Genomic DNA, 27,323 nt, shown 5'->3' with positions numbered 1-27,323 from the left:
GAAATAAAAACGCATAAAATATGTTCCGTCACCTGTTCGGAGCTGGGGCGGGGGTTTTTCTTTTTCTGGTAAGAGATTAGATAAAAAAAAAAAGTTGAAAACTTTTGAGGCCAATAAAAAGAAGTCAAAAATTGTGTGGCATGCAAATAAACAAAATGGCGGCTTTGCTACTATGTTTTCTAATTTTCCGCCGCCCTCTCTCAAGGCAATATGCAGTAAAGTTCGAGGCGGAGGACAATAACAATTGCCGGAGTGACCAAAGTGCAGGCAAATGAAAGTCATAAAATGTTGCACGATGGCCGGCCAGCAGTGGCGGCATTGGCAGCAGCTGTTGGTGCTTTGCTGTTGTGGCTGTGGCGCCCCATCTACGAGCATGCGTCCGAGGATTTCATTTTATGTGGTATTCTCTGCCTATTAAAAACGCAGTCGTTACTTCGACGGCTCAAAGTTTATGGTCAACGGGTCTGTGTTCCGGCTGCGCCCCATCACTCCCCCATCTGCGTGTCCATCTGGCTGGCTGTCTGTCTGTCTTTCTCTGGGGTATTTGCGAAACTTTGCCTGCGCTTAATTAAGCAATTTGAAGTGGCCAAAGATGGCCATAGAAAAAGTAGCACAAACCGCTAATTGAAATTGCAGTTATGGTGGATGGGCGTCGTCATCATCATTGGCACAGGGCATGGCACAGCAGGGCACGGCTTGGACTGGGGCCGGGGCAGGAACTGGCCTTCGTCTGGCTTGGCTGGGTCATCTAATTGAAATAGTCCTTAACTAGTTTATAGTTATTTACTTGCCCGCGCTTCTGCGAACTTTTCTTTGCCTTCTACTTCGTTCTTGCCCTCCATTTTATATGTATTTTTTTCCCTTCTTCTACTTGGCTTAAGCCCGCCCATTGGCATCATTCTTCTCCTGGCAAATGTGTTGCCAAGTCCGCCCGAGCTGATTAGCGTTTCCATTGCCGCTTGACTCGTTCCGCGCCCCTCTCGATGCCCCACCTCTATGACTTATTTTTTTAATTGATGTAATTAGGCCCGATTGTGCGGGTTCTGGGCTAAACCTTCGCTGGATACATGATTTAGCTTAGTGTAGAGTTAATTTCTTTTTATTTTTATTTTTTGATGACCTTTCTGTGGGATTTCTCTTTTTTTCTGGCAAGTTTAGATGCAAGGGGGGAAGCTTTTTAAATGCTATATGTGGGATAGGCATATTGCAAACAATTTTAATGATGGGTTCAATAGGCAATTTATAATTTCAAATTCTGCTTTTTAAAATAGAAATGATCTTTGAACCCTGCAGCTGGATGCGCCCCCATTTTTTTTTCTCTGCTACTCGCAAAGTAAGGAAAAGGGCATGACAGTCTGATGGGGTTCTCGAAAGTGTCTTGTGGAAAGGGTAGAGCGGGTAAATAGCAGATTCTTACTGGGAAACACAAGGTCACATTGAGTAGGCGGACACGTCTGTACGTTGTTCATTTGTTTTACAACATTTAAGCTTTGCAACTGAGAGAATTAATCTCACTTTGAGTTCAGATTCCATGGTTCTTGGTGTATACAAAGCAATTATGTTCCATGTTTATCTCTCTGTCTATCACGGCTGACTGTTTTGTTTGTGGAAACTCTTTGTAAGAGAGCTACTCTCTCCATGACAGCCCATACCCTGCCGCAAGGCCACCGTGGAGCAGAGAGCGATACCCTCTGCATGGGCTGCTCCAACAAATTGTCAAATATTCTGATAACTTTTTGATGAAGAGCGCACATCAAGAAAACCTTTCAAACATACTTTAAAATATGTGCACATCGCCCACGTAGCCTGCACCCTTTATTAGCCATATTTATTTCGCCCCAAAATGGCAATTTTTTCGTTGGTATCCATAGCAAAATATCTGCTTTCATGGCGCGTTTTTTCCATGGATTCTGATATTCTGATTGACGATGCTGCCTCCATTTTGGCCGTTCAATTGATCAAAGTGTGTTGTCGCCTGCCGGGAGGCAGCCGAAATTTGCGTTTATTAAAAATAATGATATAGCATTTAGAGGCGGCACACAAAACTCTCTCTAATTTGAATCAATAGCAATAGCAACAAGCGAAACAAGATACGGATGCGGCACTAAATACATATAACTGGACTAGGGACATGGGACACGGGACACGGGACAAAGGACACGCAAACACAGAAAGAGAGAGAGAGAGAGAGAGTGAGAGAGTGAGGCAGAGCGTGGAAGAATGGGAGAATGGGGGTAAAAATGTTTCGGGTTGGTGCAAATATTTTTAGGTATAAACCGCAGGCTGATGGGCGTAATTCATTTTGCTACACAACCAACGCAAATATTTCTCCACCAGCGACGACAGTTGGAGGTGTTGACAGTGCCAATTTGGTCGGGATCCTGACGATGCTGACGATGATGCTACCCAGCGACGATGATGATGATTTTGATGATGAATTTCTGGTTAAACTATTTGCCATGCTTCATATGCTGGAGCAGGGAGTGTGATGTCTGCTGCTGCTGTTGGTTTTTGTTTGTTGTTGGTGGTGGTGTACTCGTATCTGTTCGTGTTGCTTATGTACAATTTAATTTCATGGCGATTTGTTGACGACTCTCCCGCTTGTCATTGATAAGTCTGTCTGTCCGTTGAGCTTCGTTTCCTCACCCTGCGGTTGTCAGTCGTTCATCATTCCCTATCCGCATCCGCATCAGCATCAGCAGGGAATCAGCATCAGCATCAGGGCTGGCAGCGCCACCATAGCCATTGCCATTGCCATCGGTGTTGTCATTCTGACAGAGCAGCTCGCAAATTGCATGGAGAAATGGTGAAATTTGTCCGGGTCTGGGTCTGTGTTCGGGTTCCGGTTTGGGTTTAGGTCATAGGGTACCCGCTTAAGCTCGAAAAGGGGGGGTTCGATGTTGTAGCTGTTGTTGCCATTAAACATGTCACCAATGCTTCCCTTTTGTGGTTTTTGCGCTGGGTGAACCCGATATTTATGTTTTACGTTGAACTCGGTTCGCATTTTGCATGGATATGTTTGAGTATGGATACGAGTAAGGGCAGGGGTATGGGTACGGGTACGGGTACGGTATGTGTGTGTGCATTTTGAGTGATTACGTCGATATCATTGATGTTGATTTATGATGATGATGATGATGATGGGGTATGGTTGGTTGTACGTGGGCACTGTCGATGTTGCAGGTTGTTCGAGATGTGAGCTGAAATTTAAAGACAGCTCGCGACTAAAGGGTAAAGGTGAAAATGAAATTAACACATGGATCCCACACATGGACACACATGGGACAAAGACGAGTACGAAACGGGGGAACCAACACCAGAAAGCACTTAAATGTAGCACTGAAGAAATAGTTAGCTATGGACTGGACTGCCCATAGTTTGTTCAGCCCAAGCAGAGAGCACCGTGCACCCAGTTAATATATTGCTAATCCTAAGAGAACCTCCACCAATAGGCGTACTGTCAAAAAGTATCTCATACCAGGCACTTTAGTGTGCGCATCTTGAGGTGGTTTCGTTGTGAATGCTAAGGTAGCATTTTTCGTCCTGCTGCGCACTGTGGGACGCACAACTTTGATACGCACTGTGGGCCAGAAATTGGAGTTAAAGTTAATTTCATAAATGGAAAATGCGAGAATAAAATTCAACGAATGCGGCGGCCTGCAGTTAAGGCCAGCAAAGGGTCACTTAATAGCCCTGTACGCAAAGGCCGCAACCGCAACAAGGATGCGTTCTGTATCTGTCTGTGTGTGGGTGTGTGTTGGTGTTGACCAACTCAACCACAAAATGCACCCATTGAGGCAGACAGACAATTGCAGGCGCATCAAATTACAATTACAAAATGCACTCTACGCATTTCTCCCCCACAGGTCAAAAGGGCAAAGAACAAAGGCAATGCTACTCACGCTCTTCGACACACATAAGACCATCCGACATCAGCCTGAGGCCCGTGGGACAGGCGCAGGAGATGCGCGGACTGCGCTCGTTGATTCTTGGGGCGGGCAGACACAGGTGGGAGCAGTGGCCATTCACGGACTGGCAGTGATTGATGCCATCGGGCTGTCGATACGGATGGTACACATGGATCACCATGGGGTTCTGGAGCTGTACGAGAAAAGTAGCGAGTGTTAGGGGGGAGGAACAGAGAACAGGATAAACAGAGCTGAAGCTCACCATGTGAACCGCTGTGATGGGCTCCACGTTCTCGCCCGTGAACTTGTTGGCCTTGAAGACGGTCTGCTTGTCCCAGTCGGTCCAGTAGATGTAGTCCTCGAAGGTGGTGATGGAGAACGGATGCCGCAGGTACTCCGTGGAGTAGAGGATCTGGCGCCGCTGGGAGCCGTCGTAGTTGGCCGACGAGATGACGTTCAGCTTGCCGTCCACCCAGTAGATGCGCTTGCGCACCAGGTCCAGGGTAATGCCGTTGGGCCACTTCACGTCGTAGCTGATGATGGTCGTGCGGTGGGAGCCATCCATGCCGGCACGCTCGATGCGCGGGGAGGCGCCCCAGTCGGACCAGTACATCCAGCCCTCGATGGGGTCGAGGGCGATGGAGCGCGGTATGTCCAGCGCATCCTCGATGAGCACCTTGCCCATGTTGCCGTCGAAGTTGGTCAGCTCGATGGTGCACTTGTGCGTGTCCGTGTAGTAGACGTGGTTGTAGATCCAGTCCACTGCCAGTCCGTCGGAGGTGACCGACGACTGCTTCAGCACCGTTGTCTTCTCGTTACCCTCGTCGATGGGCGCCTTGTAGATGCTCTGCGTCGTCACGTCGCTCCAGAAGATCATCCCCGTGCGGAACACAAAGTCCAGGGCCGTGGCCGACTTGGTGCTGTTCACGATCGACGTCATCTCCATGTGGTCGAGTGCAATCTTTCGGATATCGTGACGTCTCGCCAGCAGCAGTGAGGCATGGCCCTCGCCAGCCTTGCAACGCGTGTGGTTGCGCGGGTCCCGCATGTATCCCGCCTCGCATTCGCACTTGAACCCTCCGATCTCGTTGATGCACATCTGGGAGCAGACGCCCGGGTTCTCGCACTCGTCGATGTCCACACAGGTGCGCTTATCCCCCGATAATTTGTATCCCTTTCGGCACTCGCACTCGTATCCCACCACCAGGTCCACACAGCGGTGCATGCAGCCACCGTTCTTGGAGGCACACTCATTCACGCCGCACTTGCCGGCCGGCTCGTCCTCGCCGTCGGGACAGTCCTTCCGCCTGTCACAGACCTTGTCCAGAGCGATGCACTGACCCCCACCGCAGTTGAATTCGGTGGTGGCGTTGCACTGCCTGGGGGGTGTGGCCAGGCTGCAGTCCCTCTCGTCACTGCCATCCGCGCAGTCTTTCTCCCCATTGCAGGTGAGGTGTCCGGCGATGCAGCTGTGATCCCCGCACTGGAACTGATCCGGCCTGCAGGTCACATTCCGGCATTTGGCTGGATCCTCGTCATCGCCGCCGGGACAGTCAATATCCCCGTCACACACCCAAGTACTGTGCAGGCAGGTGATGCGATCATTGCACGAGAACTCGTATGGCTCGCAGAAACTCATCGAGAGTCTTGGAACTGTGCTGCAGTTTTGCTAAAAGAGAGACAGAGAGAGAGAGTGAGAGAGGGGTGGTTAGGGGTTGGTGAGTATATGTGGGTGCCCAGGGGGGAAAAATCTCCGGCTGAAGGAAGTTAACTTTTACTACAAAATACAACAGTTTGCTTTTGCTGTTAAGTGCCAGCCAAATATTCTGGCTACAAAGCTTGCCACACACACACACACACACTTACACACTATCTAAAAATCACAACCAGCACACATATGCATATATGTATGGATATATGTAGTGCACTTTATCCCTTTGGCTATTTTTAGCATTTTTGTTGCATATTTTTAGGAGCTGCAAGCAAACATTTTTCACATTTTCATACCCTCATCAGAGCAGGGTATATATGCTGGATGATGGTGAATCCAAGCTGTACTCAGTACTACTACAGAATATTTGGAATAAATTGTATGAAGATCTTAGCAAATTAAAGGGAAACTAATTCCCTTTAATACTGGCGAAATATTCATATGACATATCTAAGCAACAAATAGGAAAAAAAACAGGAAATAATAAGCTAAAAAAAACCCTTAAGGAATAAAAAATATCTAGTTACAAATCTTCTCCCTTTCCTTCACGTAAGGGCATAGAATGTTCGGCTTGCTGTCTATGCATTTTCGGATAGTTTGCGTTTCCCATTTTTTTCCTGTTGGGTGCCATGCAATTTTGGCGCTACACAACTGACAACAAAAGCTATGCGTCATACATATAAATGTTTATGGGAAGCAGTTGCCGACATCGTCGTCCTGGTCGTCGCTGCCTGTTTTGAATAATGCTCGCGTCCTGCATAATTTATGCTTCCTAGCTGGGGCTCATATAAATATATATTTATATGCGAGGGTTGTTTTACAGCCCTTCTTTAGCATGTGTGTGTACTGTGTGCTGTGTGTTTGTGTTTACGTTAATAATTTGGTCATATCAATTTTCATGGCCAGCTGAATGGGAAAGCAGACTGTTGTCCTAACGAGACCATAGCTTACCTTCTCATCGCTGTGATCCGTGCAGTCATAGTCGCCGTCGCAGACCCATCGGTTGTTGATGCAATCACCGCTGTCGCAGGTGAATGCCCCCTGGGGGCACTTTCCCCTGGGGGGACAGTTCAGCTCATCGGAACCGTCCATACAGTCGTGATCGCCGTCGCATCTCCAGCGGCTCTGGATGCAGTCGCCACTGGTGCAGGTGAACTCATCCGAGCGGCATGTGGCATCTGCATAGAGTTCAGGTAGGGGGAATTAGCCGGATATCTCAATGGGGTTTTAGGTGGAGGATTTACAGGCTGATTAATGAATGGATGTGTGTGTGTGTGGGGATGCTTTTTACAACAAAAACCTTTGTGGATAAACAAAAACGCAACAGAAACCAACACCATTTAAAAAATTGCTAGCAAACAAACAAAGCATACAAGGAAAAGGCTGTGTGTGGAGGTAGGATTTGTGGATGCCACACAGACAGTACTACAACATCTACTACTAGAGTATTGCAATCTAAAGTGTTTCTGCGTAAATATTTGTGCTTTATTGGTATACGATACGATATACGAGCGGTGGGTAAGTATGGAATTACACAATTTTCAGTGAAATGCAAATGTGTGTCAGCAGAGCAAGTAATATATGTAGCAGGGCAGGGAAATATAGAAGCAACAGAAAAACGATAAATACGAGTAGATTTCACCAAAACAAAAGCAGTGACAGACAGAGAGAGTTGCAGTAAATAGAAATACAGATATTAATGGGGAATGGGGGGGGGGGCTTACTGCACTGGGCCTCATCGCTGCCATCGTCGCAATCCTTGTTCTGATCGCACATCCAGGAGAGTGGTATGCACACACCCTCGCCGGACTTGCACTGGAACTGCTCCGGTGAGCAGGTTTTTCTCGCTGTAAAATAAAATATATACAAAATATTTATGAGTTAAGTGCAAATGTTCTGAAATTAAAGCAGGAAAAGTAATCGGAGTACTAAGGGGCAACACACAGCCTTCCCTTAAGGGATAATCTTTGGTGAAGTTGGTGCTATGATATTGCCTTCAAAATAGCTTACTAACTGCTTCCCTAATGGCAAGCACAGCCATCAGGATAGAAGCAAATGGTGCACTGAGAGAAAGACAAAAACTTTGCATCCCGTTTACCGTTATAATCATTTTAAATCATTATTTTTCGCCCAGTGTACGTGCCGAAGACGGCCTTAAAGTAGGCAGCCAAGTTTTGACTTGTAATTAAGTTTATAAGCAGCTGTAAAGGGACCTCCGTACGTTCTCCGATGGCAAAGTAATAAACATAGTTGTCATGCCAGCAAACACACGCAAACACACGCACACACACACACACACACACACACACTCACAGGCACGTACAGCAGTAGGAAGAGGGAGGCGATGAGAAACCATTCTGGGCTAAACAGTTGGCATTTTATCTAGGCAGTAATTAAGACATTATCAGCCAACACTCCATAAAGTTAAAACGCACACATGCGTATGCATTAAAGCAATTATCGCAGACACCACCACCGCTACCCTTCCCCACATCCCCCACACACCAGACACACAAACACACAAACACACAGATGCTCGTACTCGTAGTCGTGTCTGAAACTTTCATTGAAGTTATTCCCGAGCCCAAGAGCAGCACGGACATTAAATAAAGCTGACAACACTACCACATACACTCCCACATACACACACACGCACAAGTTGACAGAAACGCCTACACCCACACCCATACAGCTGCATAAAAACGCTTGTGTTTAACCCTTAAATGCGTATTAGTATGCCAGTTCTTTCAGTGCTTCTCTTCTCGTACTTTCTTTCATTGCCGGATTCTTTGGGCCTGCTTTTTTTTTTTTGGCCTACCACCCAGCCCGTAAAATGAAGGTCCTTTGTCTCTGTGTGTGGGTGTGTGGGTGTGTTTGTGTCTGTCTGACTCTGTGTGTCTGCGTATGGCAGTGAAAGTAGCTCTTGTGGCCATGTATGATTTTCCCTGATATGATTATGTACTTCCCGCTTTCTGTGCTCCTTTGTGCCACTGTGTACTCGTTGAAGCAATAAAATCTTACGACCTGGCCGCACATATTTGAATATGCTTTTTGGTGTTTTTTGTCTACCATTTACACGTCCTCTTTCTCTCTCTCTCTTTCTGCTTATGTTCTCCTCAGATCCTGTCTTCCTGTCTATTTGTTTACTGTTTACACGTGCACATCTAAGCGGAAATTTCTGACATCGTTGCAAATAAATTAATTCATTATTATTTCCTTCTTGGTATTCCTATTTACAGATACAATCCTAGACTTTCATTTTTTGGTTGCTTAGCATGTACAACGCGTCGTATGCGTGATATGCCTTTAATTGGAATTTACTGTGACCAGCTTTTCGTATTTATTTGCTGTATTGTACACACAGTACGCCAGCTGGAAACTTCCTGGAATGGCACCCTGTGTCGAAAATATTCGTAGAATTATTTAATGCTGGTATGCTGAATATATGTATGTCAATTTTGTTTACTAAAAATGTACACAAAATATAAAAGAAATGTTTTGGTGCATACTTTTTTTATTATTAATAATCTAATATGCCATGAATCAAACATTTGCGTCTGACTTTTCTTTTCTTAAAAAAAATAGAATAGTCTGCCTTTATTTTTTAGATGAAAAAAATTATATTCCGTATTTAATTTAACTTTTTTTATTCCTTTTCTCATTGGCTTCGTTTTTTATATGGCAGAAATTTTCAATTACTACCACTATCATTTTGCAGTCACAATTTATGGCTTCATTAAATTTCACATTGCTGGTGAGAGAGAAAATTCGCCAGGGACTTCATTTTTATCCTTCTTGAGGCCAGTACTCGTTGCTTGGCTGTATGAAATGGTGTCCCCTTGTGTGGCCATGGAGGGGCACACTGCTTCAGCTTCAGCTTTTGTAAGCCATGGCAAAATCAATTTGCTGTTGTGGGAGGGTCACTATGAATGGACCTGGTCCGAACCTTCGTTCTACTTTCCACAGAACCAAACAGACACACATACACACATACACAAACACCCACACGCATTGACCCACAATTTCCGTATTGTATTCAATAGCATTTTCTTGTTATCTGACGCCGGAGCGTATATAGTACTTGCAATTTGATTTTAATTTTATTTAAAATGCTTTTTAGACATGTGGTAGGGCCACTCCTCAATCCCCCACCCGACCACCCAGCCACTCCAAAGCCAATGAAGCTTAATGCTTTTGTGGGGCAGTTTGCGTTTTGTTTATTGTGTAGTTTTCCACTGGCAGCGCCTCGCGTCATTGTTCGACTTGAAAGCCAAGTTTCTGCCCATAATGGCAAACAAAGTTATGAAGAGTCAAAGTTGAGTGTTAAATGGAATTAAATGGGAGACCAGGGACATGGCTGAACGTGAATATACACCACCTTTAAATGGAGTATACACTTTCAGAGGGTACTTTTATTTCAATCAGACATTTGCAATGGATCAAAGGAAAAACTAATTGCTAAATGTGGATTAAAATTTGCACTTTGCACTCTTCATTTATTTTTGCAAGCGAGATGATTGACCATATCACATTTGCTTGTCAAAGGTCTCCAAGGGCATCCAAACCAAGAGGTGTCTTACCCACTGATTTTCATATGTCTGTATTTGCCTTTGCCTTTGCTTTTTGCGCTGAAGTTTTGTCCCTGACCAAAAGCAACTTCAATTAAGATCCACAAGCGCGAAGGCGGGTAGGACGCAGGGTGTAGGGATAAAAGCTGGAATGTCAACAAGGTTTGATGACAATTTTAAAGCGCATAAAGGTCGTAAAAAAACACACACACACACCACCAAACATACACGGAATGCACGAATGCTTGTACACGTACACGTACATATATACATACATATATATATATTGTTATGTATATGCTGAGCAGCTCAGATCCATATAAACCACAGGCTCAATTTGGCGCTGCCCTCGCACTTTTGATTACCAGTTTTTATTTCCATCAAGGATAACATCATAAAAATCGCATCATTTTTTTCAATTACAATGCTGAAATGCTTCTTCAAACATAAAAACATTTTTGTGTGCTCCCCCGCGCTGACATTCTGGCGTTGTGGCACTCTGCAGTTCTGGAGTTCTGGATTTCCTTTCACATAGTTAGGCGAATGTGTCACAGACAATAAACCGCTAAACAAGTCACTGTGGAGGGTAATTTTATGGGGCGGGAAGGGAAAGTCGGAGTATGAATTGAAGGAAAACTACATAAGGAAAGGCAAAAGGACAATGGTTGGGTGTCTGCCTAATGCATAAATACAAATTAGTTCCGCTGATGGTCACGTCGCGATATTGTCCGTCAGGAATGATGTTAATTTATGGCACAGGCTCAGCCTGAGCCTTAGGGTCCAGGGTCATAAAGTGAAACGGAGGATGGTTCATGGTTCGAGGGGAATTCATGCATTTAAATTTCGATGAAATGCCGCGAGTTTTTTTGCGCTTGGTTTAGTGATGGGGCAAAGGCAAATCCTCCTGTTAGTATGCAAATGTGTGTGGAGTGGCGGGAAGCTTACGACAATCCAGCTCGTCGGACCTGTCCCGACAATCGAAGTCACCATCGCACAGCCAACCGCGTGGTACACACTGCTCCATATTCTTGCACCTCACCTCATTGGGCTGGCACATATTCACTGCTCTCACATCAAAATTCAGGGGAAATCATTGGATTAACTCAGGAATCACTTTGGGAAAAGTTATCTAAGTCTACGACTAGGGATAATACTTACTGCAAAGTGTGGTGACCTCGTCGGAACCATCGGTACAGTCAGCCTCATTATCGCAGACCCATTTCTGTGGAATGCAATTGCCATTGCCACAGCGGAATTGGTCTGCGCTGCAAGTCGATTCTGCAACAACAAAAATACATACATACATACATATATATTAAAAATCAATTTTCAATAACTGCGACAGATAATGGTAATGGTGTATATGTCGCACTTGTTATGCTTGAATAGGTAACTGTGCCAAAAATAAATGTGATTTCAGTTTCCTTTTGCCTTTCTCTTTGTTTTATGGTTTCCCCTATTTTATGGTTATTTTATTTTACGTCTTTGCAAGACCAGAAAATGTATTTAAAAGGCCTCACAAACTATTCCATTCTTTTTCTTTCCGGAAAGGAAAACAATTTGTTGCAGGCCTGAGTGATTGAAATGCAATTAGAAGATAAATGAGAATTTTCTGATCAAGTTGGACATGCAATGAAGGTGTTGCAAAAGCCATTCAAGGTGTCAGGATACATCAAGATAATTGTTCAAAAATATTCATTGAATTGCAACAAAAATTCATTTTAAATTTGTGAATTCTTTAACCTAAATTTTCCTTGCGAATTTCCTCTGCTTCGTGCAACGCTGCACCTTTTGTGAGCCACGCTCAAGTGCAGACAATTTAGCGCTTAATTCAAACGAATTCCTCTGAAAGACATTTGCATTTCATTTGTCGACGCTTTAAGAAACGAAGTCACAGTCCCTCCCGACATCTCCACACGGTTCAAAGTTTTCTCCAGACTCCAGACTTCCCCATAAACTTCAGCGCAACTTTTGTGGCAGTTCGTTCCTCCAACCTCCACCATTCTCACAAAACACAAACTGTAACCCGAAAGCCAAAGCCAAAGAGCCCCAACCAAAGCCAAAGCCAAAACCAAACCCGAGGGAGGCAGACGGAGCCGCCGCCGCAGTGCGAAAAATGCGCATCACGTTCTGCGTTCGGGGACTTGGGAAATACCGAAATGGGGGAAAACGTTCCACAGCGTACTATTTACCTAGACAGCCAGCATTTAGCACAAGAAAAAGAAATAAAACGCGAAACAAAACTATAGTTTATATTTCGACTATGGGATACCGACAACTCATTTTAAATTATTATTAAAATAAGTAAATGAAATGAAAAATGTGCCCTTTGGAATGATGGTTTATATCGTGGTGTTTCTTTATTCTGACTTTAATTATTATCTGATATCGGAGACTGTCATTGAATGGGTAGATCCATATTTTATATTATAAATAAAAAAATGTCGATAGAAATCAAATGTCCGTCAACTATCAAATATCTTCAGAAATATAATACACTCCTGCTCTCTACCATGGCTGGGTAACCAAGCGGCTGATACTGCCTTGTTCTGCTATTCGCTGGTGTTAATCACTAGCCTTCACCAGCAGCAAGTCGAATGCAATATAATTTTTATAATCACATTTCTGCTGTGGCTAACTTTGATTACATCCAAGAGATGTCGCTGTTTGACACCGTACTGGTATATATATAGTTCTCTGAAATTCCAGCTCATATCAACAGAAGTTCAATGTCAGCTTTCGTTTCATATACAGCGAATTATTTATTTATGACTTAATGGTCTGACAGCTGGAAAGAAACCAAAAGAGCGAGGACATTTTTCCCTCAGCTTACATAATGCATAAACAAACAGACTTCAGTGGCAATCTGCTCTGCGTTTCTATTACTTTTCTTTATGTAGCTCATAAATTTCGCTCATGAGACGAGTATTTGTGCAACAATTTCTACATACCCGAATTTATATACCCGTATATATATATATATATACGTATATAATATATATTTTTTGTGCCTAAAAGCTCTTTTTGCAGCTGCTTTGGCACTTGCCACCCAGAGGCAGAGATGCAAACTTCATTATTTACAGTCTGCCGCGTCGCGACAACATTCGAGGTGGAAAATGGAAGCAGCAGCAGAAGCAGCAGCAGCAGCAGGAGGCGGAAGAGCTCTAGCTCTAGAGAATGGAGTGGCACGGACTGGGAACAGGCAGACGCTTGCGATTATGCAATTCATTTAAAGTGCTTTGTCGCCAGGGGGATCTACACAGTAGTCCCCGGACACCTTTTGCTGGCGATAATGAATGTGTACCACCCCCCGCTCCACACAGCAGATGGCAAAAGGTGGATCGGATGTGTGCGCAGTGCATTGCCTTGATTTGAGGGGTTATCACTAAATGATTCGACACCCGCCCCAAGGCTGCCGACAGCAAAAGTGACAAAGTCATCCTCCCTCCCTCCCTCCCTCCACCTCTTGAGCAAATACAGGGTAAACTTTTCGCCAGAGCCTCAACAAAGTTTTCGGGGAACAATGCAATTCCCCGCTGTACTATCGAACCCAACCCCCGCTCCCCCTGGGTAGGTCGGCAGCTCGTCCCCGAGCTCATTTACAGGCTAAAAGCTTAGTGCTAGAAAAAGTTGTCTTGTCTTCCTACCAGAAGTGTCCAAAGGTAAGAATGTGTACGGGAAAGTTTTCTGCGGTCATTCATCGATTTGGCGCATTAAAACTTTTGTGATATTTGCCATTTTACAATCTTCTTTTGCTTCGGTCCCTTCTAGGCTTTCCGTTGGTCTGATATACACATTCTGTTCAATTAGGGTTAACATTTGTATGTCTCTCATGGTTTGTGGCGAGTTCGCAGTAAAAGTACATTCCTAGCCTAACTTTTCGTAATGAATTTTTTAATAATTTCTAAATGAAATATTTCAAAAAGCCTCCAGCTAAAAGAAGGCAAAGCCAAAACGAAAATAAAAATAAAAAGAAATGAAATAAAATATATCGGATTTTATTGATTTTTGACTCTTGTTTGCGTGGGTTGTTCGAGAGGGCCACCACCTCTCCTAATGAAGTTTGTCTGTCATTTTGAGCATAAATTGAATTGTCCGATTCACTTAAACAGGCGGAAGGAAACGAGCGGCGAGGGAAGCGAATTTCACTTTTGGTGGCGGACAAGACACTACATTCTTCTTCCTCTTCATTCGGACCCTCATCTCACAGCTTTTCCTCCTTTTTTTTTGTGTGTGTCTCGTCTCAATAAATAAATGAAAAATTTGTGCCACAGTTGAGGGGGATTTTCCTTTTTTCATTGTTTACAATTGTTTTCCCTCTTTTATTTATTCTGTACTTTTTTTGTTGTTGTTTTGTATGCGTTCTTGTTTAGAGAAGTATCTCTTCCGCACACAGCGGGTTGCACGAGTATCATAAAAAAAGGCTCGCCGCTTGTTGTTTATGGCACCTTTTTCCACTTTATTGAAGCCGTACCGTCTCCACCGAATTGCTGTTATGTCCCAGTGCCTCCTTGGGGGGGGGGGAGTATTTCAATATAGAATGAGATGAGGGTTTGTGTTTCCTGAGGGTCTGTGGGTCTGGGGGGGCTCTGCATCATAAATCATTTAAAGAGCAGGCCAACGGCGACTGAAATGGAGCAGCAATTGAGGGTCCCTCTAATGAGGGACGAACTTTTATGTTCCCTTTTTTTGTTTTGTTTTTGGATACAACAACAATTGTTGCTGTCGTCTGCTGTAGAGTGCAACAAATGGCCGCGAAAGTCTACCATTGGAATTGCATTTCAAATGTTTGCCAATTTATATGTTTGGCAAACTTATTTTGGGGGCGAAGTGGAGCCATGAAATATTTTAAAAGTAGAAGCCACTTCGATGGATTGCCTCGCTTAAAACTGTGAGAGATACATAATCTATGGCGTACAGAGAGAGGGACAAGGACAAGGACATGGCCGGTGCCGGTGCCAGTGGCAGTGGCATGGATGTGTGACTGAAGTTATCTAAGGTCTGCCAGTCGACGATGCTTACACAACCCCCAAAAAAAAATATATGTGCAGCTGTAAGTATATAGAATTGTGAGCTCTTCTTTCGTTTCTTTTTTTAGACTTTTTGCACACTTTCTGTGCGGCAGGCTTATCAGCTGTCTGCTGCTCACTCCCCACGAATGTGCTGCATGAATATTTATGCGCTCGATATCGAACACTAGCATACACCATAAAGCCCATATATATATCGTATGTATAAGTACGATTTATATATAGAAATGAGTATGCCGCACATGGGGTAAAAGCTGCTTAAAAGTCTGACAGCGTCTCTGGCGCTGTCCCTGTTACTGTCTCTGTCCCTGTTCCTGTCGCCGCTGCCTTTTGTCTCTTGGTTGTTTACGCGGCGAATGCGCAACGCGCGGCCTGGATGGAGGGCACTAACGTAGCTCTATGGCTGAGCTGCCTCTGCCTTTCCATTGCCTGTATCTCTCTGTGCTGCTCTTAGCTTTGCTCTGTTGTTAATGGCCATGCTTCGTTTAGTTGCCTATAAGTTATTTATTTATTTACTGACTTTTTCGCTCTCTTGGCTATCAATAGGAAATTATTTTGCTTTTGTCAAAGACTTGAATTGACTTTCCGCCCATATCCATATCGTTATACGTATATACCCTCCCCTGCGACCACGCCTATACATATACAGCACAGACAATAACAGTAAATTGAAATACACTTGAAGCGGTTAATGTGCTCGGATTGTACGTCTTATCTACAAAATTCCTCAGGAAATCAGTTTCGTCTCTGTGTGTTTCCATCTACTCGAACTCGTGCTCGTTTTATACAGAAGGCAGAATAATTTTTAGTATTTGGATATCCAAAACAAATTTCATCAGAGTAAACAAAGAAATAAAACAGTGGAATGTTCATCATAGAAATAATTGTTTGATAATTTCTATTTTCAAGTTTATCAAGTCAAAAAGTAGTGCGAATAATTGAATATTTATGTTTAGATTAAATACATTAAAATAGAGTTGATTATTTGAATGAATATTTTATAATTCAATTAAGAAAATTTCAATTATTATGACACATAATAAATTGGGAAGCTGCAGAATAAGTATTGCGGGATTTGCTTTGCATTTCGCAGAAGAAAATTTGAATACTATTGCATTTCCCAAAGTATTTTGTTCCGAACAAAAGAACATGCCAAGGCATTTAAAATATCTCTGTTTTAATGATTTAGTCTTAAAATTTTTTATTTAGAGCAAAGCTTTGGCTAAGCAGCTTTTCCAGATTTTCAGCTTGATAATCTTACTAATCAGACTGTGAATGCTTAGATTTCTAGGGAATTATCATCTCCATTGCCATTCTCATATTCCACTCCCGCCCCATTGTCATACCCGTTGCGCTGCCAGTGATTGTCGCCGGTTGGAGCTGTGCTCGCGGTAATAATCCGGTGATGAGCAGCAGGAGGGAGCAGCTCAGGAAGCTGCTGCGTATTGGTCCCATGTTGGTTCTTTCGTTGTTTTTTGTTGTTGTGGATCCCCTGCTATATGGTAATATGATAATGTTCTAGCCTAAGTGCACGGCTGAATTATTAAATTAAATCACTGTTGTCTCTGTTCGGAGAGTAATCGTAATTGTAATTATTTTAAATGGCAGTCAAGTGGTTGGCCAGCAAAAACATATAACATCATCATCAAAATCATAATCAGAGAATCCTCTGTAGCAGCAGCAGCAGCAGCAGCAGAAGAAGCTCAAAAGTAGGCAACGCTTTTTCGATCATCCATGAAGTCAAAATGTGTGGGCGCGAAAATTTCATATTAATTTTACAGTGCACTAATGTCGGTAATATTAATGTATTTTCCACATTTACATTGAATTTATGTGCAGTATATATGATTATAATTAATTTTTTGTATTTCTTTATGGATATTTCTTTCTTATACTTTATCAGTTTTCAGTTTTTGTTATAATTTGCTCTTATTTTTCGTATTCATCTCTTTTATAGGTTTAATTTTTGAAATATTTTTGCGAATAATGTCCGCATTTCCTTCTTTTCTTTCTGTTTGAATACTTAATTATTTTTTATTAAATGCTCTCTTTGTTTCCGGCGCGTGATTGAGATATTTCTTTGTTTGCACATTTTCATTCCTCGTGTTTTATGCTTTAATTAAGCCACGGTTTTTCCTGTGTGTTTTTTTTTATATGAATAATTATTAATGGGCTTTCTCTATCAGAAAGTTTCCATAATCCTCATATGGAAAATGTTAAATGGTGTTTTAAGTCTGTGAGAGACAGTGGCAAGAGAAAAACCCCCTTGACTATTTACATTTAATTGTAGTTTTTGCACTTTGACATGTCAACAGGATTTATGGGAATTTTAAATGAAAATTCATAAATGTAATTAACAATTATAACGGATTTATGCACTCGAGGGACACTACAGGACATCACAGGACAGGTGTGAACATTAACTGGGATTTGCTGTGGCCATGGTTTTGCTGTGGCAATGTAATTCAAAACGCTCCTCAAGTGGCAGAAACTCTTGCCGCTAGTGACTGGTGTTTGGTGTCAAGTTCATGTAATCCAATCCAAAACAAAAGCGGGGACTTTTCCCCGCAAAATCAAATCCAAATTATGCCAGGCAGGCCATAAAGAGCACAGCTAAGAGAGACACACAGAGAAGATCAGATGAGTGCAGACAGAGAGTGGGACTGGGAAACTGTAATCAAAAGCGACGCGCAGAAGCGTGAAAAAAAAACTTAAAAACGGAAAAGCCAAAACACACAGGAAAAGCTTCCGCTTGGGAGGGGGTGGAAAAGCTGCTGCTGCTGCTTGATGCTTGGATGCTGCCGCCTGTGCGACGCCAACAAAAACTAACGGGTTTCAGTTTGTCTTCTAACGTTTGACTGCCAAAATTGGCCTTGCCATTGATTTTTGCTGGCCAATAACAGCTGTGCACCTAAAATATATTTTATTTATTTGTTGGATAATTTTGCAAATATATCAGAATATTTGCTAATGCATTTTTAGAATATTTTAAAAACTTTACACTTGTCACTTTTTGTCGAAATTTGTGTTTTTTATACGATTTGGCTTGGTTCAAAATAATTTATTTTTGGCGCCTTGCGCGCTTTTGTTCTCGCAGTTATCCTGACAGAACCAAACACACACGTCCTCTTCTGCACAGAGTTCGAAACTAACTGAGTTCTGGCCCCGTGCCTTTGGTGGAAAATCTGACAAGATGGAACCGACAGAAGTAGTGGCATCCACATCCACAACTCTGAGCAGCATCCCCCGAGCATGAAGCTTGCGCTCGGAATTTTGATAAGAGTTGCACTCAAATTGGTGGTCCACACTCAAAGCTTATTCACACTCAAAACGGAGTGAGTACTGGTCTGAGCCAGTCTGAGTGAGTGATAGGGAGAGACTATGCTCGGAGGAAACCCCCATGTGCCATGTTATCTCCGGGTACAATTTGTGCGCAATTAGATTTCGATTTGTCAAAACAAATCAAAATCCCCAACTAAGCAAAAAGTCTCTAGTATTAATAGGCTGTTCTTTATAATAATAATTAATCTGAAGTGCTAGAAGTGGCGGCCCGTTAATGTGGGGCGACGACGCATACGTACATCAGTTTTTTTTTTTTTTGATTTTTTTTGTGTCGTAAATCAGACTAACAACAGAAATCGGTTGATAAGGCTTGCTTGCCCTAGTCTCTAGCCTCTTGCTCAGTTCCGGCTGAATCTTGTCAGCTCCTTCTCTCCGCCGATTGTGGGTCAAGTTTAAGCCGATTCTCCCTCGCATGCGTCTTGTGTGCGACGCAATTCTTAAGAATTACGTACAGTCTACAGTCCATTCCTAATTTTTGCCCGCTTTCTAAGTCGCAATTGTTTAGCTCAATTTTCAATGCACTTTCTGTTAGAGCTAAGCTAAAGATTAAGTACTAGTACTTCCACAGAAGTATAGGGACTTTTTCCACTTTCGAAAATGATAACAGACAATTCTTGGGAATAGCATTTAATGATATTTGTATACTATGTTTTAAGTTGTTTCCCAGTTTTCCACCGAAAAATATAATTTCAATTATTAATTCGCAGAAAATAGTGTAATATTTTATATGTACTATTTATCACTTATACATATATTTATTTGATAATGTAAAAAATATTTGAAAGTATTTAAACTATTTTTGAGAATTCGATTTTAAGCGATATTAGCAATTAAAAGGGTAAACAAATTAAAGAATGCACCAATCAGACACCTTTTGTTGAGCTGCTAGCCATTTCTGTCTCCTAAAGTCTCCTTTTGTGACATTATTTGATTTCTAAAACGAGATTATTTTGTTTGCAGAGCTTTCGACAATTGTCCAATTAATCAACTTCACTGAGCACTTTTGTTTCGTTGAGCATTTAAGTAGATGCCTTGAGTGTTTTGACTGGCGCTTGCAGTGGCCCCTAAATAAGACTCAGGCGCCAGCTTCAGCATCAGCTTCGGTTGTTTGTTGGTAATTTAGCAAGCTTAAGTCCGCTTACGCCTGCAGACACATGCCATTTATGTGTATGTAATTGTGGTGCAGCTGAGTGCTGGGTGTCAAATGGGTTCAACAGCGGGAAATGTTTAAAGATTAAACCCAACAGACACACGCTCACCCAAAGCGTGGCCCAATATTTGCGACTGGCAGTGTTTTTCAGGCGGCCTCCCCAAACGGGGCAATATTTGTGACTGGCAGTGGTTTTTAGGCAAACGCCCAAAAGCAGGCAATGTTCAATTTGTGAGCGAGTGGAGAGCGCCGCACGGTGACTGGTCTGTAAACCAAACTAAAATTAAATGGGATAATAAAAAAACAAGCGCACACGCTCACACTTAACAGCTACTAACAAACACACACACACACATACACCAACAGATGAGCGTAAAAATTAAATGAAAATAAATTTAACAGTGGCAACAGTAGCACTAGAGTGGGGTCATAGACATCCAGCGTTCAGGAGTCCAGGAGTCCATGGGTCCAGGGGTTTTGAGGCGGCACTGCCTACATGACACTAAATAAACAGCCAGTTGTTACTTACTCAACAACGAAGCCAAACACATGGCAGAAACACCAAAACCAATACAAAAGCAAATAGCACTGACGCCCAAACTACGTATAAAAAGAGCGATGGTAGGTTGGTACGGGGGGACAAACCTGAAGTAAATGGTTAGTTCTGTGACATTTCTAAATTGAAAAACTACAAATGACTGACAACAGATTAGAGTGAGAGGGCTCTCACGTAGGATGTTGGCAACAGCTGCATCCTTACTCGTAAATCCAAATCCCCATCCAATGCTTGACTTTATAAGGTCCACCAAGTGGGATTAAGAGTGGGATCGCCTTGGCCATGGCCGCCCAACACACATAAAACAGAAACAGCAACAGAAAAAATTGGCGCTGGCAAAACTTTCTTTCAAAAAGCATCAGCAAATACATAGTACAAAAGCCCCAGATAACTCTTGAAAATGCAATCTTTTTTTTTTGGTTTAGGTGCTTCTGATTTTCGGGGGTGGCCTTTGAATTCTTTGAGGTGGGCGGTGGTCTGCCGTGCAACCTTTGGCGAGAGAGTATTTGAATAAGACAACAGTTGAAGTGAAAGCCTAATCAAAAGTACAGAGAGAGAGAGAGAGAGAGTGGGAAGAAAGGATGGAGAAATCTGTAAAAGCAAAGACCAAGCTCTTTTGAATTTCGGTTTATTTATTGATACGCAAGCGAGTTACTAAACAACAAGTACTCTGCAGAGAAATAGCAGCACAAATGCATCAATTCAAAAAACTACGAGTAAAATCAGTAAATTCCTCAATTTCTAGCTAGCAATTTCCAGGATTCAAATGAAGCGGGAAACCATAAAGACAAATTTGATTCCTCTAGGTCACATAACCTCTGAGATTCAGAGAGTTTAACGGGTGTTGAAGCTATGCATAAAGTTAGCTTTGACTCACCTATGAACTTGCACTGCTCAAGTCGCTCATCGCTGTGGTCCGGACAGTCAGAGCTGCCATCGCATACAAATCTGATGGGTATACAGTCTCCACTGGCGCATTGGAATTGCTTCTCCTCGCAATAGTTGGGTATGCTTTGAGCTGGAAAATCAAATGCATATTAATTAATTAAGTTGAAATCTTTGGGCTAGCCGCTGAAGACTATAATTAAACACCCACAGGAGATGGAAGATGGGTCCAAGGAGGCCAAGAGACCATTGGTGGGAGCCTAATAAAATTCATAACTAAAATTTAAGTTGAAAACTTTGGATCGTTAAGCACAAACACCAAAACACACACACACACACGACACACATAAAGCGTGAGAGTAGGCAAAGGCATCCTATACTGTTGACAAGGCTTAAAACCCTTTTTAATGAAAGCCAAAACTTGACAATACACAAAAACTTGTAAATAATGAAAACCGAGTGAAGGGGCGAGGATTACATATGTATGTCTGGGCCTCCTGGGCCGTCTGGGTTGCCTTTCTGTGTGTTTTGTGGTGGACCGCAATGGGATATATGTAAACGAGTGACGGAAAGTTTTTGGGAGAATTAATAAGCGAGAATTTGATGTGCGAAATAGTTTCCCACTTCCCACTGCCCATTTCCATTTAAATAGAATTCAAAGGGTTTCCAGAAGTGTTGGATTGTGTTGGATTGCTTCATCAATCGTTTTATGGGCCACTTGACATTTCACTCACCCACTGTCCCACTTCCTCGGTCCCTCTCTTTCTGTTTGTCTATTTCAATGTCTCTTTCCCGCTGTCTGTATCTCAATTAGCATACAATATGCTAAAGCAAACTGACTTTCGGTTAATGTGCTGCGATTATGCTAAAAGTGTTCCATGTTTGAGCTACAACGGAGAGCAGTGCTATGCAGTGTTTGGGTGTATGGGAATAAGGTCTATCCATGTGCCATTTACCGCTTACCGTTTAATTGCGCACATTTAACTCAAATTGACAATTGCTTAGGCAGCAACAGCAGCAGCAGCAACAGCAGCAGGAACAGCGTCAGAGCACTATAAACACGGGGGCACACCCCCAAAGGCTTGCGCATGCATACGAGAGGCATTGACACACACGCATTTAATTATACGATATAAGCTGTAGAGTATTCCGACTAGAAGATATTCTATATACTTGGGCATATTTTGTTTACTTTGGGTTGGGAAAATCAGTGGCTAGGAAATACTTTCAAGTAAAATATCATTTGATTTGCAACAAGTCTGGGTGCTCAGCCTCTTTTAGTCTACCCCTATAGGGTAGACCTATAGCATTCTATAATACAACTGGGTACAATTCAGAGACATGTCATGCATTGCATTGCCCTCTGCAGACAGCAGACAACACACATTTGATGTTCTCTTCATTATCATGGGAAATTTGGTGCATGCTTCGCATCGTTTTTGCTTAAATTTTTCATTGAAACATACATACATATGTACATAAACATATATGCATCTTTCATTTCTCCTCTCTGTTCTTATTTCTCCTCTCTGCACTTTGCATTCTCCTTATGCATGCATGTGCATATTTATTTACCTAGATATATTCCACCTCCTGTGCGCGCTCCTGCCCCTCCTCTTTTGTATTTCATTCTCTTCTGTGAGCTGCAGATTTTTTATTAGTCTTCCCCGTAAATTATTAAAAATGTGCGCAAACATTTTGCATTTATGAAAAAGAGTTTTGTTTGCTCCCTGTGCCATTTAGAGGGCGGATTCATTCCCATATGAGAATGAAGGTTTAACTGAGAGAGATCAGAAATTGCACTTTCATTCTTCGACAAATCTCCCTGTACATGAATGCGAATGCAATTTGCATTTTAAGTGAGTCGTTTAGTTGCCTAATTGAAATAAATATTAAAAGCAAATTCCCCATAAAATCCATTTAAAATCTGAGATATATTCCGGCACATAAATTATACATTTCCATTTGCATTTTCTGGCAGACATCACTTCTGACTCTGAAAATTGGTTAATGGGAATATACAAATTATTTTTCTTGATTTATTATAACATTTAAATATTTTTATGAAAAAGTGAATTTTATTTGTATCACATTCAATACGTAAGCACCATTCGTTATGTTTATTTTGAAAAATAAATAAAGGAAAGCTGCTCTTGAAAGTGTTAAAAGTATTTGTGGATCCTGGGTATTTACAAAATCTATTTAAAATTGATTGAGTACTTTTCAATGTTACTTAGTGCACTTTTTTACATTTCTGCACATTTATTTTACAAAAAACATTTACCATAATTTTAAACCACATCCACAGAAATAACTCTCATTTGATGTTCCACATCATACGAGTATAAACACACTGCATTGCGCTTTGATTGTAGTATTAATAATTCCCTATAATTCCCTATTGGCATCATCATTTACATTTCAAGGTATTATTTATTTTCTGCAGCGTTTTCCCTCTGCCAGCAATTTAATACAAATTAAATCAGTCGAGCAATAATTTGTGGTGTTGTTCACACAGACCACAGGCACCACGGCCTCCGACAGCAGCAATAGCCGCCAATTTGATTGACAGAATCACAAATGCCGGCCAGAACAGTTCAGAGCTCGAGCAGTACCGGAGGCAGCGGGCCAATTAAATGCTTAATGCGAAGTTCATTGAACAGTTTTATTTTACTTTATTTCGCCATCGTCCAGAAATCAATCACAGGGCTGCGAGGCCATGTGCCTATGAGAAGAAAATGGAGCTGGTCAAGAGTATTTCACATGAAAATTTCGCACCATTAATTCAATGACAGAATGGGGATGGAGATGGTTACTGGGGGATGGTTGGCCAAGAGGGCGAAATAATAAACAGAAATCAGTGCAAAAGTCAATCAAAGTTCAAATCAATATAAATGCTTTATTAATAGCACGAAAGGTTGCCCAAGTTGATTTCTCTCCCTTTGATTCCATTACATTCTCCTTCATATTTGATGATTAATCAATTATTTGTTTTTCTGGTTAAAGATTATGGTAAATAGCTATGGAAAATTACGCAAATTATTAAAAAATGTTGCAAGAGTTTGTGTATGTAGATAATGGATAGATGGCAAAGGAAAACAACAAACAGTATTGTGAGAACTTTGCACTTATCAATCAGGCGTTCCGATGACTTTTGATAACAATATGATGCATTCGCTAAAAAGGGACTTTATCATTCTGGTATTGCCCATGACTAAAAAAGATTTGTAGACTCATGGTTTCCATTTAAGAGGCTCTCGGTATTCCAGAGCTCTGCGATGGATTCAAGTTCTGGTTCAAAGATACGAGTACTAGTACTTTGGAAAACTTCAAAAGGTTTTCATCCAACCTCTAAAGTTTACCACAAATCATTATGTAATCTATATATCAATCTGCGTAGTTTCTGCTTATCTGATCCTTCACCTAATGTATATGTATGTGCCAATGTATATATCTTGTATACAGTAGTCGATTTTGTTTTTCTTTTTGGTTAGCGCCTCGTGGGCCACTTTAGATAATACAGATAGTTGTTGGCTGCCAATAAACATTATCAGTAATGTGAGTGCTACGATTTGGCAGACCTAATCAAGGCTGCTACGTAATGCTATAGTTTTAATAATTTCAGAATAGATTTTGGCTTAGTCATAAATATTTGGCCATTTTATGCGGAAGAATGGATTTGCTTATCAAAATAGGACCTTGGAATTTAAAAAATGTTGCTGAATCAAGTTTAACTAGTTATTTCTCTTTACATTGTTGTTCAATGTTTTCATACCCTTAGCTTTATCGCAGCTTTATCTTAAAACTAGAATAATTTCGTGTGATTTTACCCCTTTTTATCATTGTGCGCGATAAGAGCATTTCAGTAGATAAAATAACTTTTGCAATTACGATAAGGAAAAAAAAATCAACAAATAATAATTGTATAATCATGTGAACATTGCGCTTTGAACCGTGTATTTGGATACGAGAATTCGTTGAGACACGTTTAAGGAGAACGCGCATTCGTTCGCTCAGGTTATTATCAAGACCCAATTCGATGCGGCTCGTTGGTAGTTAATTTCATGGAAATTTGCTTAAGAGAGCTAGTTTCAAAATTACTCTTAAGTTTTCGAAAGAGTATCGGATACATTTTGTACACGTTATAGCTTGCCGTCACTTATTTGGAAAAAGGTGGCCTGATCGCTAACGTCATACCATTAACAATGAAATAAACAACAACAATATTCACACATGTTTGTTGATGTTGCTTGGTAGGCGTCAGCCGAATCGAAAGATGACTCAGTTACAAGTATTTTTTTTTCTGCTAATAGTGCATGATTATTGTACCCTAGCAAGGCCTTCTAGAACGTATTACAATTAAATCCAGTTGATTGAAGTGTACAGAAGGGTGGAAAAACATTTTATAAGCCTTGGCTTTCCATTTGTTGAATCTATCGTCAGCTGTGGCATCGCTATAAAAATATTCCATAAGCCAACGAACACATTCGCTACAAATAACACGAGAGATTGATTGAAATCAACCGCGAAATTAAATTGAGTGTATAAGAAGTAAAATACTTATTGTTGTTTACAAAAAATAAACAACTGTTTACTATATTTAGATGTAGTCACCCAAAAGTGGGAGACACATTCAGAATTTCAATTGCTCATATATACATATATCCGAGTGCCGGGTATCCCAGCGTGGGAATAGCGTTCCTACTCGTACTACTCGATATTTTTGCTTGTCATTTCACTGGGAAATCTATATAGGAAAACGTCATCGGTCATTCATTTGTTTAGCTTGTATTATGCATAAGGCTTCCTCAAACGAATTTCTAATGAAATTCTACAATGTCTGTGGGAAATGTATATGGGGTGTCTGGGACATGGGGAATGGAAGGGGGGCTGTGAGCAAGTCTAATTTGCTAGCCAACAAATCACGCCACCTTCGATGAATATTTTGTATTTGCAATTATTTTTTGGCTCGTGCATAGAATTTGCACAACGCAGCGCAGCGCATCGCGGCGTATGCGTAATATTTTAATTGTGACCCAAAATAAAAAAAGAAAAAGAAATTGGGAGTGGAAGAAAGTGGAAAACGTAGATTGACCATTACACCTGCCGCACAGCCTCATATCAGTCTCTTTCTTTTAGCATTGGAATACAGTTAACAAACACAATCATTTCCCTTTGACTGTATTTTGCATGTATCGCTTATGAAATTTGTCACTTGCACACAACGATGAACGTTGAACACTAAACACCAAAGACCGAACACGAGCCTGAACAATTGCAGCGAATTGTTGTTGGTGTGACACTTATTTGGCTTCCATCATTTGCTGAAAGTGGCTTTTGCCTGGGAACCAGTTTATTTGTTTTGTAACAAAAAGCAACAAAAACTAGAGAAAGATTTTACCTCATAATTTTACATAATGGAAAATGCTTTTGTAATTAAGGCCCATGACCATCTACGTATCTGTTGGATGGATGTATCTGAAGTTTTGAGTCCAGAGCACGTTTAAATTCCAAGCATAATTAGCCGAGCTAATTATAAAAGTCTGGACTTAAAAACAGTAGCCCTTGCCGAAGGAACAAACTTGTTTCCATTGAAAATGCGTCAGTCCCTGATCTGGTTCTGGCCCCTGGGGAGGGGGATGCTGCTTCGATGCTGCCAGGTACAGTCATTAAGCTGTCAAGGATGTGCCCAAAACATGTCAAATGTCTCTTCCCGCTGACACTCTTTCTTTCTCTCTCTGCATCTGATTGGATTTTTCTTTGGTTTACTCTAAATTTAGTTGGGAACAATTACCTGGTGTTTTCGAATGTCTTTTTGTGACCTATATCCATCGATTACGACCTGTCTAACCAATCAATTGGCACCTGAGCTCCAGCCAATTTTCTAGCTTTCAATGAAACTCTCAGGGATGTTCATCGGTTCGAGAGCTACAACGAAAATGCATTTCGAGTTCAATTTTTGCGGGCAGACCATCCCCCCAGAGATAGTAGCACAAGTGTTATGCAATAGTTAATAGATGAAACAGATAAAAACTTTTAATGAAACATTTTCAACCTTTAAGCTTTGCATTTTTTTTAACATGACCCAGCATTTATTAATTTGCGTTTTTTTCTGTTTTAACTTTGACATTCGTGTTGGGGCAGACCATAATCGTTTATTTTGTGTGTTTGTC

General features: G+C 41.7%; 1 protein-coding gene across 11 annotated transcripts in view; it reads right to left on the bottom strand.

Moving 5' to 3' along the window:
* LOC111066771 (low-density lipoprotein receptor) overlaps positions 1–27,323 on the bottom strand; it is a 35,805-nt gene that overhangs the window by 5,041 nt on the left and 3,441 nt on the right. For 4 of the 11 annotated variants that reach the window (XM_022355633.2, XM_022355617.2, XM_022355649.2 and 1 more), the window contains exons 3-9: positions 21,143–21,283; positions 11,346–11,465; positions 7,344–7,466; positions 6,571–6,797; positions 4,171–5,577; positions 3,903–4,101; positions 3,479–3,580 (exon numbers count right to left, since the gene is read on the bottom strand). In XM_022355633.2, coding sequence (XP_022211325.2) covers positions 3,479–3,580; positions 3,903–4,101; positions 4,171–5,577; positions 6,571–6,797; positions 7,344–7,466; positions 11,346–11,465; positions 21,143–21,283 — 2,319 coding nt within the window. Of the gene's footprint in view, positions 1–3,478; positions 3,581–3,902; positions 4,102–4,170; positions 5,578–6,570; positions 6,798–7,343; positions 7,467–11,132; positions 11,250–11,345; positions 11,466–16,563; positions 16,783–18,047; positions 18,135–18,218; positions 18,376–21,142; positions 21,284–27,323 lie in introns of those variants that run through there. The other 7 variants (XM_022355673.2, XM_022355682.2, XR_002607101.2 and 4 more) reach the window with 7 other exon arrangements.

The sequence above is a fragment of the Drosophila obscura genome, unplaced genomic scaffold (assembly GCF_018151105.1).
Source record: "Drosophila obscura isolate BZ-5 IFL unplaced genomic scaffold, ASM1815110v1 contig_4, whole genome shotgun sequence".
NCBI classification, from domain to species: Eukaryota; Metazoa; Arthropoda; class Insecta; order Diptera; family Drosophilidae; genus Drosophila; species Drosophila obscura.
This window is presented reverse-complemented; position numbering and strand designations above follow the sequence as displayed.